This window comes from Alligator mississippiensis, chromosome 9 (assembly GCF_030867095.1).
Source record: "Alligator mississippiensis isolate rAllMis1 chromosome 9, rAllMis1, whole genome shotgun sequence".
Classification (NCBI taxonomy): Eukaryota; Metazoa; Chordata; order Crocodylia; family Alligatoridae; genus Alligator; species Alligator mississippiensis.
Window position 1 is genome coordinate 68,429,125 of NC_081832.1, and position 18,212 is coordinate 68,447,336.

The 18,212-nt window shown below is 38.3% G+C and overlaps 1 protein-coding gene across 12 annotated transcripts in view; it reads left to right on the forward strand.

Annotated features, from left to right (window-relative positions):
- Positions 1–18,212, forward strand: part of RAPGEF6 (Rap guanine nucleotide exchange factor 6) — a 232,239-nt gene that overhangs the window by 112,822 nt on the left and 101,205 nt on the right. The window contains exon 1 of one of the 12 annotated variants that reach the window (XM_059712859.1): positions 8,667–9,146. The exons of the other annotated variants lie outside the window; for them this stretch is intronic. Coding sequence (XP_059568842.1) covers positions 9,093–9,146 — 54 coding nt within the window. The 5' untranslated portion in view covers positions 8,667–9,092. Of the gene's footprint in view, positions 1–8,666; positions 9,147–18,212 lie in introns of those variants that run through there. 12 annotated transcript variants of the gene reach the window in all.

Consider the following 18,212-nt stretch of genomic DNA (forward strand, 5'->3'; position numbering starts at 1 on the left):
TCACCCCTAATGCTTGTCACGTTAGAAACTGCAGTTGGGATGAAACCTCAGCAATTGCTTGTTATAGCAGTAGGCAACTCTCATTCCTCTGGATCATGATGTACGCGTAAGAGGTCTAGCCAGGTGCCTGATGAATCCACTTGTACAGAGATCCTTGACCATCGTACCAAGATCTTTGACACGTGCACCTAGACAAGAGTATGGAGGCGTTGAGGCTACCCGAGTCCTACCATTCCCCCTCTAGACCATTGGGACAGAATCCAAAGGCCAGACCGAGTCCAGATGTTCAGTTGGGTGTAGCTGCTGCCAGAAAGCAACAGGTAAGAATTGCAGCAGGGGTGCATTTCTGTCAGGGTGATGTCCCTTAGCCTTTCTCCAGCCACAGAGTACCTACAGTGGGGGCTAGGGCTTTGGGGTGCCCTATATTTGCCTTACTCTGAAAGTTGTAATATTGTGCTATTTTATATGAGCTGCCCCACCATGAGTAGCCCCACCACATTGCCACCAAGCCCTCCAGTTGCATGTAGTTTACAGTCATACCCAAGACAAATTGCTTGTTCTGCTGAGAAAATAATGGGCCCAGTTCAATCTGCTCTTTTATCTCTTGTGATTTATTCCTAAAATCCTGTACTAATGGATATTTTTAAGTGTAAGAAAGAAAATGATCTCAGTTATATATCAGACAAAACTGCATGCGAGTATTGGATACCAGTAATTGCTTAGGGAAAAGTTTGTAAATTTACACGTGGCTAGACTTTTAGCACAGAAATATTTCAGTGGACAGTGGTGAACCTGGTTACCATCTTCAGAGCTATTTATATTCTGTCTGAACCATTAAATCCTTCTTTGTATATCCCAGTACACCCCTGGTTGTGTAGGAGTGGGCAACAGTTGGGTGCTCTAGTTCAGGGTAAGTTTTGCTGTAGATCCAGTATAATTGGGGGAAGGAAGGCCTTCTTTCCTTTTCTTCTGAGCTTTATGCTAGTAGACTTGAGAAGGGGGCCTGTTATTGTTGCCACGAGCCAGTTTTTTCCTTGTAAAACTCTGAAATATTCTGCAAATTACCATTCAGTCAGGTTCTGGTTGCCCCCCAAAACCCTGCAAATACTGGGATCAACAGAGTTACTGGCCTGAATTTCCAGCAACCTCTAGTTGTGACAAGTTCTTGTTCTTGGTAGCTAGCATTTTAAACTGTTGTGGAGAAACTAACAGCTATTGAACCTTTGTATACGGTCCTACCATCCATGCTGTGTTTTCCACAAGTTCTCTCTCAGGTCCTCCCTTTTTTTGGTTTTGTTTTTGTGCTTTCTTTGTTTTTGCTTTTTTTTTCATTGTGTCCATGTATAAAGGCACTATCCTCACGTTACGAGAGGTCCCTTACATTCCCCCTGCCCTGCCATATAAAAGGCTTTCTGGCATTGGCTACATATTTAGAGCATCTCGAGAGTTTCTCTTAGTTCTCTGAATATTTTTCTTTTTCTTGGCGAGCCCTCGTACAGGAGAGCTAAACGTTGAATGCCGATGATCTGTTCTGTGGACTCTGTCCTGAGATGCCTTCTTTCCAGTTCCACCAGGGCACTTCCTGCCTCTTCCGATGAAAGAGAAGCCTCTATGTGGGTGAGCTCTGCCAAGCCACAACCTGGCATTTGGATCATTTTATTGCTAAGTACAGCCATCTGGATCTGAACCCCTCAGCCCATATGGCTTTTAGATGTGGGTGCTTAAACAAACTTATTCTCATCACATATGAGCTCATCCTTCCTTTTGGAGTGGGGGCGTGCAAGGTCTGATTTTTAAGAATTTGTCCATGGCCTTTCTCTATTGCAGTCCCCCTCTTTTGCCACTACAGAGAAATCCTGCATTTTTTCTAAAACTTGACTATCTCAGTCACACTAGGGGCCATTGGGTATGCCGCTGGAAACCATGTCCTGGACATTCAGATTGTTTTTATAGATATTTTATGAGATATGGCAAATGAAGGGCAAATCTCCACTCAAGTCCTTACCCCTTTGGGTAAGGCACCAGTAAGGAACTACAGTAGATCAGTGCATTTCCTTCCTTCTTGGGAAGTTCTTTATGGTGGAGCAGAGTTTGGGAGCAGTCTGAAGAGGAGTGAGCGCCAAAATTTAGACTAGGTTCCTTGACTTGGCTGACAAGAAAAGAAAAGCCTAAAGGCTATATTGGTTGGACACAATGAAAATTGTTTTTCATAGAAAAACACACTGTAGCTTTAGATGTCTACAAAGTCAAGTGTGTAAACAGACAAAAGACTAATTATGGTTCTTATGCTTACGGTTTACAAATGTGCCTAGCAGACATTTAGCAAAAAATGGCAATAATGAAGCAGAGAATATGCGCCTCGTCGGATGCTGTCTGAGCTTCATCAGAAGGTTTCATTAACTTCTAACCCCCATATGTCTGCATTTTGGAAACTTTTATTTAAAAATGTTCCAGAGGTTCATGCTGGCTCTTCATGGCTCCCAAATCTATAATTTTAGTGTAACACACACAATACAAGAGTCATTAAAACATTTTCACAGAGAGTGAGAACAAATACTCATATACACGAAGGAAAATATGCAAGATTAATAGAGCCAGAGTGTTCTCTATGCTACCGCAATGCTCTTAATAAATAATTGTTTCTGGATATTTAGAGGGGTGTGCATGTATTTTTTTTTTTTCAGAATAAATGTTTTAAAGACCCTTAAAATTCACAGTAGCAGTTTATAAGGAACCTGACTCAAATAAAACAGTGCTGATAATGGGGGGGTAAGAAATCTATAAAGAAGGATTTCCGTTGAAAAATTCTGAAGTGGAAGCAAAGAAAATGAAATAGGAATATTTGAAGTGACCCTTTAAAAATTTTATCTATGGAGCGTGATATTTTTGTCATGCAGTTACAAAACTTTTACTTGAAACCTTTACTTAATGAAACCCAACATAGGTCTAGAACAGGGGTAGGCAACCCCCAGTACGGGTGCCAAAGTGTGGCATGCGGAGGCATTTAGCTTGGTGTGCAAGCCTCTAGGTGGATGGTGGGGAAGGGGTCAGGACTTCACTGCTGCAATGAGGATTGGACCTCTTCCAGCACCCTCACTGTCTGCCCCTGGCACACCAGCATCTTACAAGTAGAAGTTGCGGGTGTTTTTGGCACACTGCCCAAAATGTTGCCAATCCCTGATCTAGATTTTGACAAGCTGCCCATAGTAAAGTGAAAACCAACAACACCATGATGTAAGAGATGTGTCTACTGTTTGCTTTTTGTTTTGTATTTTTGTTTTATTAAATTTTTTACCATGTCCATGACTCAAGAGATGAAGTAAGAGAGAGAGAGAGAGAGTGTGTGTGTGTGTGACTGCGATTTCTATACTGGAAATAAATAAAATTGCAGTAAGCTGAGCAGAGGACAAAAGAATTAGATTCAGAATAGATCTGTGGTAGGATGCTGTCCTGATACTGAACCAGCATACGCTTCTGTTATAGCAAAACCTTAAATATCATTCTTTGGAGATCTTGACATGGAACGTTAAAGACTTTAAAAAAAAAAAAAAAAAAATTTTGGGCTGCATTCAATCCAGAGCCAGAAAGCAGACCACTACATTTACGGACCCTATAATCCGTAAATAACCTATAGAGTAGGCTTAGATGAAGGGTTTTGAATTGTGCAACCTCTCTTTCTGACCTCTCCACTGAAAGGAGGAAGTGGACACGGCCTAAAGGTCAGAACTTTGCACTGAAATCCACAGTACTTCCCCTTTTGTGCACGCTGGCATTGTTCTTGTTTGTTATACCGATCATGCTGCTGCTTATGTGGCTAGAGTATATGTCTGTAACAGACAGCCTGCAGAATGGAGCAGTAATTTATAAAGATTCAAATTAATGTGATAAAATGTATAGATGTCCAATAGCGAGAATTGGAGCTGACCTTTTCATGTTTAACACAACAGCTGAAAAAAGATGGTTAGAGCAGCTACCAAAGCTGAAGGGAAACTGAATCCACGATGCCTTTTTATTGTTCCTTCTGTACCGTTGCTTCTAATTTTAGAAGCTTACATCACTTTAGTTACGATGACAGCCTCCCTCCCTTCCCCCTCCCTTCCTCCCTCCCTTCCTCCTTCAGAATGGATCATATTTTCATACTGCTTATGAATCCTACTGATCCTTTTGATAGGATTTTTCTACAGCATGTCAGTAAGCATTTGACTGCTGTGTTAGAAGCTGGTATACATAAGTAACCAATGGCAGCACATAATGTCACCCTGAAGGAGGAACTGAGGGCAGCTTACTGTCCCACATCCCTCCCTTCATTTGTTGAGAAGGGCCAGGAACAGGGTGGAGAGTTTTTTAAAACAGGAATTCCTGAGAAGTTGTAATGAGGAGCTAACCTTGCCACAAAAAATACAGTGACTCATTTCAGCTTCTTAAGTTAAATGGGAGGGAAAAAATGGACAAGCGTGCCAGCTGCACTAAATCAGGAATACTTTGCCAGGACAGCAAGGAGATGCTTCCAGGTCCTGCTGCATCTGGCACTGTGCATCACACTCCACTGTCATTAGTTCCTTCATTCTCCAAAAAAATTTACAGTGCTCAAATATATTGAGCTGTCCCTTTCATGCTGGTGCTTTTACTGCTAACATTTTTTTGTACAAGTTAGACTGCTGTAGCTGGAAATCCCCATTTGCAAAACAGGAGCAAAATTAATTTGTTTTAGTTTCAGACCATTTTGCTTCAGTGTGTGAAATGGCAGATTGCTTTTCAACCAGCTGGTCTCCAACCCGCAACCCCCACATTCTTCTTGGAGTCGAAGTAATGGTATAGTTGTAGAAAATGACAGAAAGAAGGGTAGTTCTAGCTGAATAGTACAGCGATGTCCCCCTGTTCACCAATCAGATACACTAGCAGCCTTCACACCCTGTAACTTGTTCTGCTGTTTAGTCCTAAGACTCCATAGTCATAGATAGTCCTTTTTCTGAGCACACAGGCAGTTGTATGCATTTTTCAAGTAGTTTTTAAGATCATTGCTTGTCTTCACTGTGCAGCTGCAGTATTCAAATAACTAGCATTTCTTGAATTGATTTGTGAAAAGCAGTTACTATTTGGTTACGTATCTATTGGCGTCAACTGTCCGTGCAAGATTCAGGATTTTTGCATCATATTTCAATTTATGTTACCTTTAAATAAATAAGGAACACCCGTTTAAAATGAACCTAAATGTATATAATGAAAAGGTCTCATCGACACTTTTTAAAATCCTATTTTCAGTGACTTGTTAGCAATCATAAAATGCAGATTTAGTTAATAGCAGGACTAGGAGAAGCTTGATAGAGAGGATAAAGAGACTACCATACATATACGTAAATTTATGGAGCAGTATTCCACCCATGAACAGAAAGCAGCTTTAGGAAACAATAAAGGTTTGGGACCCTCCTTCCCTCCTCTTTCTCCTGCAGCCTTGATGTATAGATCAAGATATTTTCTCCGCTGATTTTTCATATTCAATGAACACTCCACCTTAAAATGAGAAAAGTGATTTTTTTCTGTTACTGCTTTTGTCAGGTATTTTAATTCTTAAAATCATATTTTGGTTGTGATCACTGTTGAATAATTCCTGCACGAGGGAGATTCCCTCCCTTTCCCCCTCGCAAGCTACTGTAGTATTGTGATTTTGACATCTGTCTTCAACAAGCCATTTATAAAAGAACTTGTGGCACAAAATAGCACAAGGAGCTTGGGTTAAATAGAGCTCCCATATAGAATTAGGTCAGTTTTTTCCCCTGTTCATAGCTGTGTTAGGCTGGCAGGTTTGCATGCAGGGTTTCGGATACATTCCCTAGGGAACTGCAGTAGCTGCAGTCTGATTGGTGGGAAGAGGAAAAGGATGATGTCATCTTCACTTAAAGGCAAAACTAGAAGGAAATAGAATTTTGTTCCCATTATTGAGCTTGTGTTTACAGTAGTTGTAAAATATGGCATTCACGCCAAAATCTTTAGTGGATTGAATTTCATGCACAATGCAGCAGCTTTAAAACGCGGTTGCGAGATGACTATCTGCCCAGCTTCGCCGAAGGGGAGAATTTGTGTGCTATCAGCATACATGCAGACAAGGGGAGAGACTTCCTGTAGCTAATTTTTTTTTAAAAATTGTAATTATAGTTAATCACAAGGGGAAACAAGTAGCACCACACAGAAGAGTCTGGCCATCACCTGATTATTACTGATGCTGAGAGGTTTTATTAGTGTGGCTTTGAACCTGATGCTTTTATTCAAAATGCCTTGGAGTAATATTGCATGAGTCATTTGAAAAGGTATAACCCAGCTAGGGTAGTGAGCTGGTGCTGGTAGCCAGCCTGTTTTGTTACAGATTTTAGCTGCTGTCCTTTCAATATGATTGCATTTACTTTCTTGTAAAACTGGAATATTTATTGAAAATTTCCACGGCAGTTAAAAGTAGAAAAATATTTACTGAAGAAGTTAGTTGTTTCCTGCTTTTATTATGAAGTCAGAAGTATTTACCATACGTATTTCAATAGCTAGTTGTTGTTTTTTTGTTGTTGTTTGACCCAAGCGGGCATAATCTACTTTATCACAGAATTTACATTCAAGATAGTATTGGAAAGTTATGGGGAAAAGGTGTACTTCATAGCTGAGGCGATTTCAAAGAAGTCAGACCAAGAGCAAACCTTGGTTTGTGTTTTCTTGCTCCTGAAAGCAAGATGGAAACAGTAAAACAATTCAGTTTATAATGAAATGGGGTATCCTGTGTATGTAACTAGGGCTAGCTTAGGTTCTTGAAAGCCAGACCTCTCTTGGAAAATGCCTGTTTGACTCATCAGTGAGTGACCTTTCTTTTTGGTTGGATGCCTCAAGTAGCCTGTCTCAAAATTGAAATAAAAAAGGGGGCTTTGCTTTGAAGTGTACCTGCTGTGCTGCTTCCTGAAGCAGCATACCTTTTTGTTGAGAAGTGAAGATCTGGTCTTCAAGTTGCAGTTTGGCACAGAGGTGAATGATGGTGGTGTGCGTCTAAAACTTGTGGCCAAGACGCTTGCCTGTGAAAGTGAAGAATTTTAATGAGTAAGGGAGGAAGATGGAGAGCTTAGTACGCAGCTGGTGGCCTCTTCCTGCAGCTGAAATAAAAGGATCTTTAATAGCTTTGAGTCTGTCCTGGTTTTTGTTTTTCTCTTCACAAGGTGGTAATGGCAATTTACCTTTCAGGAAGGAACAGCATCCTGAGACTGGCAGCCCAAGGTGCAGGAACTCCTCGGTACCTCCCTTGAGTAGCTCTCTGGTGTGCTGGGCTGCTGTCCAAGGCGCTTGGCTGCTGAAAAATGTTTCAATTTTCAGTTGCAAAAATATCTTGCCCTCTAATTAGAAACTAGAATTGTTGCTCCTTTAAGTGCCACTGCAGCGTTGCAGCACAGAGGTTTTTTGTTTTGTTTTGTTTTTTAAATATCAGCACAGATATTTAAAACAAAAAAATCAGCTGCTAACATGTTTGTTTTTCACTTAGACTTTTTTTCACCATGGTTTTTTCACCATCTTCTTCCAATAAGAAGTTTGATTCATACTCGGACAAAAACCTTTAAAGGTACGAGAAGAGGAAGGTTAAAAATGATAGGCAGACTTGCATGCTCAAAAAGCAGGAAAAGATTTTTCCTGTGAAAAGAGAGATGCAGACACGCATGTGCACGCTCACACATATACACACATGAATAATATATATATTTTGCTTCTCATGTGTATTAAGTTTTAATAGGAAGATGAAAAAGGCTTACCCAAAATACTGCTGAAAGTAAAGTGAGAAGAGACGCATGGTTTCCAAATGTCAAAAATCTTGAGTTTTTAAAAAATATTCATAGTTTTTTGTGTGTGCACTGGTAGGTCATAAAATGATACAAAATATAATGTTGAACAGGTATGTTTTGCTGAATTGGTGTTGTACAGAGATGTGTGTTTATATTAGGTCAGTAAAGATGCTCTGTTGGCTGCATCTGCAGATACAGTAGCCAATTGATCTAATGCAGTTTCTAAAGGCTTTCTATACAGGTGATGTCATCCTTTTAGCTCAGTTCCCCTCCCACTCTCTTTCCTCCTTATTAGATATTTCATCTTGCTGCGGAGCATCCAATCGATGGGAGCTTCTCCTGAGGGAGCTGCTGAGAAGCAAGCAAAGATAGTAGGAATTAGGACTCCAGCATTCAGTCTCGCTGTAGCTGTGGACATAGTATTTTGTAGTGCATTATATGAATGCTTAAATTGGAAGAGCTAGGCTTGGATTAACCATGGTATCTGGCTGATGCATTAGAATACTAAGCAACACTGCAGAGTTGTAAACTGCATATAGGAAAAAAAAGAAAATGAGAATCTAGAAAGAAGAAAAAGGTTGGATTGCAGAGGTTCTGAGACATTCCACAGTGCAAACCTGTTAGAGTACATATCCTGAAGCTACAATCTGGACATTAATTCAATTCTTCAGTTATGGAAGACGAGTATAAAGAAGAAACTTTAATGTCAAGGGCGTGGGATTGCTGAATTGTCTAAGAGGCAGGAAAATCTTTGCAATGTTTGATCTACAATATACACGTGAAGTTTTGGAACATGAAGCTAAAGCAACCTTAATTGCATTTTAGGGGGGTGTGGGGTGTGGGAAGACTTGGAAGAATTCAGGTTTCACCTTTTACTATAATGTTGTGTTAACCTGTAATTCTAATTCACATCAGAATTAATTCCATTCTAGGACCGCTTTTCAGGTCCATGCTTAATGCCTGGGGGTGCCTCTGGATATTTGTATTTGAAGTCAGGAATGCTAAAATGTTTTGATTTGCATTTATGTGCTTGTTAAAACTGGAACATTTTTATAGGAATTGCTGCTGCTACTGCTGCTGCTGCTAACTCACTGCAACACTGAAAAATACTGAGATATAGTAGACGCTGTAATTGAATTCATCAGTGTGAAAATCAAGCCTGAGAAGTTGTGAGCATGTATGTTCACTGCTTTGGTTTATGATTTGTGAGGAGAATCTACTGAGGATTTGCTAAAGAATTTTCCTCTGTGGCTTTTATTTGAGAGGAAACTTTCCTTCTCAGCCCAAGAAATGGCTTTTCTTGTTCGCTGTTACGCCAACTGTCTGCAGCCATGGGCCTCCAAAGTAAGTAAGATTGTGTCACTAATACGTGTTCCTTGAATCATACTGCCAGCTGTGGGACTGTTTCCATGTTTGATTTAAAAACTTAAAAAATATCCCGAGGGCTGATCTGGGTGTTGTGTTGTACTCTAACTGTTCTATAAGAATAATTTGTGAGTTATTCCCAAAAGGGATTTGGGGGGGCAGGAGAACTTGAAATCTTAATATCATGCAATATATTAGAAACCTAGAATTCAACAGAATGTGTAAAAACACTTGTTTCGTTAATGCACAGATCTTGCATATTTAGGTCTTTGATGTATAGGCCAAATAACAGCATTACTGAAATATGACACTTGCTGGACTTGGCTAGGACTGCTTAGGCATATTGGTAATTTGATAGGTATCAATATTCTAGCCCGCTAATGGGTTTAATTTTTGAGCTATATTAAGCTATGTTCTTGGTTTCTCAGAATAAATATTAGGGAGCCAGTTAAGTCTGTAGCTGAGCTATGTAGTAATAATTAACAACTTCAAATGATATTAATTATTTGGATGTGCATTTAAAGATGTGGCTTTTATGTGAAACAACGGTGGGGGTTATTTCTTTTAAAGGAGGTAACAAAAACCGAGACTACTTGAGCAGCCTTTCAGATGCAAAGCCTTTAAAGAAAATAATATATTACTTGTCTGGCTCTTAAATTTTGGTAACATTCTTTCAGAATATTGTTCTAATGTCTGGTGTTTGAAATCCCGGTCCTATTCAAGTCACTGGGAGTTTTACCTTGACTTCATTGGAGCAAAGATTTCCCTCGGGGTGACTGTCCCAAAGAGCTTAGCTTCTAAGGGATGCACAAAGTGTGAAGGTGCACTAGGGAGCAATACAGACAGGCTATATAGATCAATACAAACAGGCTGTATATATTCTATAATATATAGAATGATACTTTTTGGTATTTTTGTACCATTTAAAAGGCAAAAAAAAGCTAACTGTTATTTAAAATAAAACCCAACCGTGGGCCAAGATTTTTCAAATGTAGGTGCCTGACACTGAGCACACAAGTCGCAGGCACCTGTGGCCTGTCTTGCAGAGGTGCTGAGCCAGTTGACATTAGTAGAGCTGCAGGTGCCCACCTCATTTGAAAATCCGGCCACCTTTTGTTTATACATATCAAGAATTCGGGTCCTTTAGTTCCCAAGTTTACATGCATTGGCCTATGCATTTGTCTTATCTGCTTCATTTGACTTACTCTGGGTCAAATTGGCTTGTATTAAAGATAAAAGGATCCGTTTATGAAACTTTGACCCATATTATATTAATAAAAGACATTTATAAATAATGTCTCTTATAAAAAGTGAAATGCTTAGTCATTTTGTGCCTTTCAACTGAGATTTATTCATTTAAGGGCCTAGGCCTAACCAAGGCACCAGAGGGAAAGAGACTTTTGTTTAAAAAGCTTTTCAGGACAAATTTGGATCCTACAAAGGCAGTTGCATGTTTGCATAAACATTGTTGGTGCTACCCAGAAGACTGTACTAATGTTATTTTGGGTGCCATCACTAAGCAATATGAACAAAATTCTGTAAAAGGTTTTAGCATCATAATGCAAGCTTTATGACATTTGTACGCTTCTGCTAGCCTGTTGTGTAGAGACAATTATACGTTCCTGTTTACAGCTAAAAGTTTGACTTTGCATTTCTTTTAGTTGGTCAGCGTGCATGTTGTGTTTCAATGGAGGAAAAAGTACCAAAGGTCAAAAGATACTGATCATCTGAACTATAACTTATGAAGCTGTTTTGTGATGTGATGTATTTTGTAAAATGCATGTCTCTCCCTTTTTTACAGTGAATATTATCACAATAAATATTTTAAAACACAGTAGTTGACTCTACAAATTTTAAAGGTGCTAGTTTCAATATATATATTTTTTTCAAACAAAAAAATGCCAAATGCAATTTTTATGGGATTTTGTTTTGCAACTAAAGACCTTTCTTGCCTATGTTTTTGGTTGTAGCCATGTTGGTCTAAGGACATAGACTGTCATGGTTCTTTGGGTAGATGCAACATCTTTTATTACACCAACTGAGTAGTTGGAAAAAAGTTCTTAGCAAGCTTTTGGGCGCAATCACCCTTCTTCAGGCATAGCCAGTCTCTGTTTTTCTGGGACTCCAAGGAGTGGGAGAAGCTAAAAGTTTGGCAGGATGTCAGTGAGAATGTGAATAGGTAGAAATTAGGAAAACAAAATAAATAGCTGGAAGTTACAGGGGTTTAGGTTGTAGCCGTGTTGGTCTAAGGATATAGGCAGACAAGGTTCCTTGGGTGAATTTGATATCTTTTATTAGACCAACCTAAATGGTTGGAGAATAGTTATTAAGCAAGCTTTCGGGTTCAAAAACCCTTCATCAGGCTAAGGGTTTTTGAACCCAAAAGCTTGCTTAATAACTATTCTCCAACCATTTAGGTTGGTCTAATAAAAGATATCAAATTCACCCAAGGAACCTTGTCTGCCTAGCTGTAAGTTAGGAAGACAAAGGGTATAAAAGGAGGTGGGGGCAGGCAAGAAAAGTGTAAAAGGTCAGGTTAGGCAGGTACCTGATGAATCAGATGTCAGGCAGGTTGTAATGTCTCAAATCCAATGTGTATATTGAGTTCATGATTTTTTGTATCCAGTAGATTTCTGAAGTGAAGTTTGTAGGTTTCTTGCCTAGGAAATTCGTAGACTCTTACCAAAGTGGTAACTTAATTGTTGTTTACTTTTTCAGCGATTAAAAGTAAATTAAAATGAGGGTTTTTAAGTTTAAATTTAGAGGACTCTTTAACTCATGTTAATATCTGTCAAAATTAAGCTGCTTTTAAATTGAGGAATAGGAAAATAGATGTATAATTGAAGTGCTGACTCAACTGTAATTATAGCTGTACCAAATGTGACCCTGTAGTGTTACATTGCTTGTATTTAATCAGAACAAATTGAAGTCATATTTCACACGATTAATCAAAAATAAGACACACAAGGTATCCATGACTGGTGAGTATATGAAGAGAACCTGAACAGAACAATAATAAAAAAATAGTGCAAGCTGTTGCACTGAATTAGTAATCACAAGGGACAAATAAATAAAAGTGTTTCCCTTTTGTAGGTTAATGCAGTTTAAGTTGTGGCAATCTTTTAGCAAATATTGTGAATTTTTGTAGTTTTAATGAGAATTGAACCCCCTTCTTCCATATTACTGGAGCCAGAAAAAGTACTGCTTAAAATTCTGCAGGTATCAGACTGCCCAAAGGGCACTCTTCTGTGCAGGAAGATGATTTTATATAAATCTAATCCAGCTATTATTAGTATGCTGGTAGTGCATGGCAGCACAGTCGGGGATCAGGACTCTATTGCATTAAACAACCACAAAAGAAAGAGATGGCTCGTGCCCTGAAGACCTTCATACTCTAAGGAAGGGATGGCAACCTGTGATGCATGTGCCCTGGGTGGCATTGCAACCTGTACGGGGCATGCAACAGATTGGGCATGGAGCAGAAAGCAGAGCAACAGAGCAGGCAGGGGAAGGGGATTGGTGTGGTGTATGCAGAGGTAGCTTACTTTGTGGCATGCCTGCCAAAAAGTTGACGCCTGCAGCTCTAAGGCAAGGATTAGAGCAGGCTACAACAGATTCAGGCAGCATTAAGAAACCGTGATTATGAAGAGCACGCTGAACAGTGCTTATTGTACCTGATTTGGCAATGGTGAGGTAACTGTTTTTGTAGGAATTGTGAAAGAAGAGCATTTTAAGGAGGGAGTTCAAGGAAGAGAATGAGGTGGCTTCCTACGTATTGGAAATACCCATACATATGTAAGCAGTGGCATTAGAGGAAATTGTCAGGTTCAACTTTTGTTCTGCCAAATTATATCATATTAAATAACCAACATTAAAAATAAAATATCATTTAAAATCCTTTAGTAATTCTTTTTGGAAATATATCAAAACTTTCTCAGTGTCTGCTGAAATATCTTTGTGTATGTGCTTTTCGATACTCGATTTTTAAGTATTAACACATTTTGGAGTCGGTATTTGATTGAATTCTGACATTCCTAATTTAGATGTAAGGGGTTCTACACCAGTAGAAATGATACACATGCACTAATAATTTCAGCCAGTAAAATGCATCCCTCCTTATCGTGCATGTGCATTGTAACCGTGTGTGTAATGTCAGGGTCTGAGGAGGAAGATACTGAGAGAATGGATACTGTGTGGTTAGGTAATATTTTAAAGATGAATACTTTGAGGATGACATTCTGTTCTGGAAGATGTTAATTTCTTCACTGGTTTTATATAGAGCTAAAAAATGTTCAAATGGTGGAGGAAAGTTTTATTTACTATTCTAGATGTTTCCTAGGCGTATTAAGTTCTTGATATATCATTGAAATATAGCTTATTTTCCTTTTATTAAGCTTCTCTGTTCTCTTCCACTTTCCTTTCCAATGAAATGTAACAACACTTTTTTACTTTAATGTGAGCTCAGCAACATCAAATTCCGATGTTATGGTGGGAGAAATGTGGCTTCTGGTGTTACAGCAGAGAACTGGGTTGTGTTTCTGTGCTGCTGTCTTATAGTTGGACCGAGACAAGGTACTTTTTTGTCTTAGTTTACCCATCGATCGGTAAAGCAAGTAAAACAACAGCATCTCTCTATCCTATAGAGAGGGTGCTAGAAGGTCACAGGATTCAACTCTGTGAGCCTTAGTTGAAAGCCTCTTTGTAGTGATTTTTTTTTTAAACTTATCAAGAGAAATGCAAAGCATGGCTAACTCCATGGCTGGCTTCTACCGAATATTGTATTTGCCAGTGTGCAATTGTGACCTTAATAGTATTTCTTCATTGTAAACTGTTTTAATACAGCAAGTATAATTTGAACCCACTCTGTCTTCTCTTCCTTCATTTCAGCACTCCAGTTTCCTTCACTTGCTGGGATCTCTTCTGTCTCCTATGTAACCCATGCTTTGATCATACTCAGTCTCTCTTTCCTTCATGCATGGCCCGCTGTCTTTCTCACTCCCTGATGCTTTGAATTTTGCTATCCTTCTCTGTGATTTTTCCAATCTTTGGGCATTTAATTTAGCACCTCTTTGGAAATTTCTCATTATCTTATCCCCTGTAAGAGAAGAATTGGCTCTTGGCAGAGGAAATTGTACCTCCCACTTGCTTGGTTTCTATTGACAGCACTTCCTCAAGGGATCAGCAGATGCTTTTACTGACTGCGAGCATACTGCACCATGCAAGACCCTATTTAATTATCTACGCTGTTCATCACTACACACTTTTGAAGGTGACCTTCAAGTGCCCCATGGACCACCATCTGAAAATTTCTGCTTTATTTACATTTTATATTACAAACTAAACTGTGTTCCTTAAAACACCTTTGCTTAATGTCTGTAAAACTATTTTCTTTATGTTTATGCAATTTTGTTCATCAATTAATGAAAAAATAAGTTAAAATGGCAAGGTATTCAGGTAGTTGCCATTTGTTGCAGTAAAGTATAGATGTTCTGATGCTTACAACAAGATATCAGTGAAAGCCTGATCCTAAATAACAAGTTAATGGCAATTTGAACACCTTGTTGGACCCCTTTCTGAAAGAGAGAGCCCTCTATTAAACCTGCTTTTTGTGTAATTTTGTTTAAATGGTCTTGAACTCATCATAACAGCCATATTATTACAGGCACTGATCTCTTCAATAAAGAAATATAGATGTGAGATTTGCATATCAACCACCACTTCACACATAGGGTCTTTGATGTCTTCACTATGCAAAAGGACAAGCCCCAAATAAAGGGAGAAAATGTTGAAGGCACTGTTACTTGAAGAGTTGTCATGTTTGCATTATATGTCTTGTGCTTAAATATGTAGATAGATGCATTGCTGTAGTTGATTGTCACTTGGGTGTTACAATGAACAGAGCTAAGAATTAAAAGATAAATTGTGGCAGTTTAAGGAAACCTAAAGAGAGATTATCACCACAATGTTATACCCATATTTTGTGTGTGTGTGTGTGTGTGTGTGTGTGTGTGTGTGTGTGTGTAAATATTAGAAATTATGCAATTCTTGTGCAACTTCTGAAAATGTAAGTTTAGAAGGCATTGTGGCTGTAGTAGTAGTCTCAAAAACAGAAATTGCTGTATGTTACTTAATTTTCAGAGTTTTATTTGATTTCCTATAAAATAGTTTTAATATATTTTGCCATTAAGTTTATTTTAGTATATTTAGATAACTGTGTTTTTGTAGCATGTGATGCAGTTACTTTTTTAAGGTCAAGAGTAGCCAGTAAAGAAGATTTGTTTGTTTGTTTGTTTGTTTTATTTTTTACTGAGCTGGGAATCATTCCCCTTGCTCTTCCTACTTGGCTGTATTATGTTAATACATTTAAGGTATAAAAGAACCAAAGGACTGCTGATGTCTGTCAGCTGACAATTACTTCAGCATAAGAAGGCACAACATGTGTGCATGTCAGGACCGATCAGTTAAGCGTTTTGGAGCTTTTACTGACACTTCACTGGCAATTTTTCTTTCACTGAAATTGAAGCTTACCCATGTCCATGTTAAGGTATGTGCATGGCAGATGAATTAGAACACAGCAATAATCTAATTTAAACATATACAATCAAGTTAGTTATGTTATATGGTGGGTTTAAGCCAATAGCCAAATCGAGTTTGAAATTCTGTACTTTGTTCATCCCATTTTATCTAGGGATCACTTGTGAGAGCCTCAAAAATGGGTGATCTTACATGTTGTAAAGGCAGTTATGAGCTTGGCAAATGCTGGAGTTCGTACCTTTCTTGGGCTCGTGAAAGCCTGAGTGCTTTTCTGTTTGTTTGCTTGTTTACCTTCTTTTGACTTTTTTTGTATTGTTCGCTCTCTCTTTCCGCCCCCAGTGTGTCCGTTTTGGTACCTGAAGAGTCCTACCCCTGTAGATTAACGGCATGTGGATAGCCTTGAAATTCCATAAAAATACCTATTTGATAGTGGGGGGGAAAAAACCTGACCTGGCCCTTAATTTTAATGCATGTATGTTTATAATAGTTTGAAGGGGTGCACAGTTTCATCGAGCATACAAAGATACATTTGTTTGCAAGATATTTGCTAGTAGCACTTCTTGATTTTTTAAATTTAAGTGTATAAAAATATATATGCAGTTCCATAAGTGCTCTGTTTCTGTGGCTCAAACTACTGGCCTTCATAGCCTTTTACTAGTATTTTTAGGGCAAGTTAGATGGACAAATATTTGACTCATTTGTTAAAAATAAAACAAAACAAAGCAAAAAACCTGTTACTGCATATGCACCATGGTCTTAGGTACACATGACTGCTTGTTAGTTATCATAAGGATTTAAATGAGAATAACTTGTCTTTCACCAAGGAGAAAATGAGGATAACTATGATTACTTAAAACCCTGAAGACTACTTTTGTTCAAAGATATGTCTCGTGAGCAGAAGCTCATGTTATTTTGAATGGTTCATGTGTACAGCCAGCCAGTGATTGATGCCAGTGTATGTAATGTGGCTAGGACCATGCATATTCTGTTTGGGCAATCCCATGTACCAGGTAGCTGATTTATTTAGCCTTTGTCTTTGAAAAAGCAAAGCTAAAACGTGATTAGATTTTTGCTGGTGGGAGGGGGAACATAGGATGGTGGTGAGAGACCTTGAGAATACTATCACAAGGTTTTTCCTGGAAAGTGATCAGGAAACCATGTTGTAGTTCCCATGTAAATAAAAACATAAACCCTGAATTCATTTAGGTAAAGTCTTGAAAAAAGTGGACTTTGAAGATGCAGAAAAGATTCATGCATTTTTTGTGAATTGGAATAAAATGCTTTTCTTGGATTCTTGTCAGCAGTTGTTAAAAGCAGTAGATTAGTTAGCAGGATAACAAGAACATTTGACTTGCCCACAATTTTTGGATGGGGAGAAAGAGGAAATAAGCAAATAGACCCTTTTTCTATTTTTTACTTGACTTAGTCATAAGTGACCACCTGCTTCTGTATTATGGGGACAAATAGAACATTAATTTTAAGAGTGCAATTCAAGAGAGGGTCTAGTAATATGAACATATATCTAGATATGAACATATATCATATCTAGATATGAACATATCTACCACAGAACCGCATCTAATAATGGGTTTTTCCTAGAAAATAGTGGGGAATAGTAGGACTAAAAAGATTAAGTTGATTCTAAATCTATCATATTAATATTAAAATTGCTCAATTGAAGTTATACTTGGAATAATAGGGACATAATTGGACCATTAAAATAATAGGCAATTAATATAACTAAATGAAGAGTTTGCTGAAGAAACAGGCAAAATAAACCAGCAAAGAGCATGGAAGTACTGGTGAGAAATGAGTCTGCACAGAGACAGACACTGCATAATTGGTTTGAAATATAAATCCAGAGTGGTTCTGCTGTGTCAGACCAAATTAGTCAGGTGATTCTGTTGTTATAAATGAAGGGCAACGCGATAACATGTTTTGGGAAATTCTTTTCTAGCGAGTGCCTTTAAAATGGTGGAGTCTTTGTTCATAAAGCATTTAAAATCATTGGATATTGATTATGATAACATCAAAATCTAAGGAGTAAAACATGCATCCAGAACATGAGTAGAACTGCTGTCATAAGCACTTTGCTATGAATGTTGCGTCAGAATCTGTTCTGGATGCAATCCAGGAAAAAAATGAACGAGAAGGCAAAGTAGGCTGGTGCTTGGAAGTATTTTATCTGAGATTTAGTGATATATTATTAAATGAAAAATTCTTGCAATGCTAGATGAAATAACACTTTGACTGAAGGCACACCTTAACAAATTCAGATTTTCAGTTCAACATGGGGAAATGTGCTGTATATAATTTTGTTTTTATAAAAACACACATTTCCAAGGCTTTTTGAATGGCCAGGGTTTGGAGATTGTGGGATATCAAATGTAAAATTCAGAATTTAAAAATAAAGATATGCGGGCAGAACTTTTTCATTTTGAGTAATAGATACGTAAAAAAGATTATTAAATAAGGGCATCAGTGGAAATAAGACGTGGTCTAGAGATAAGA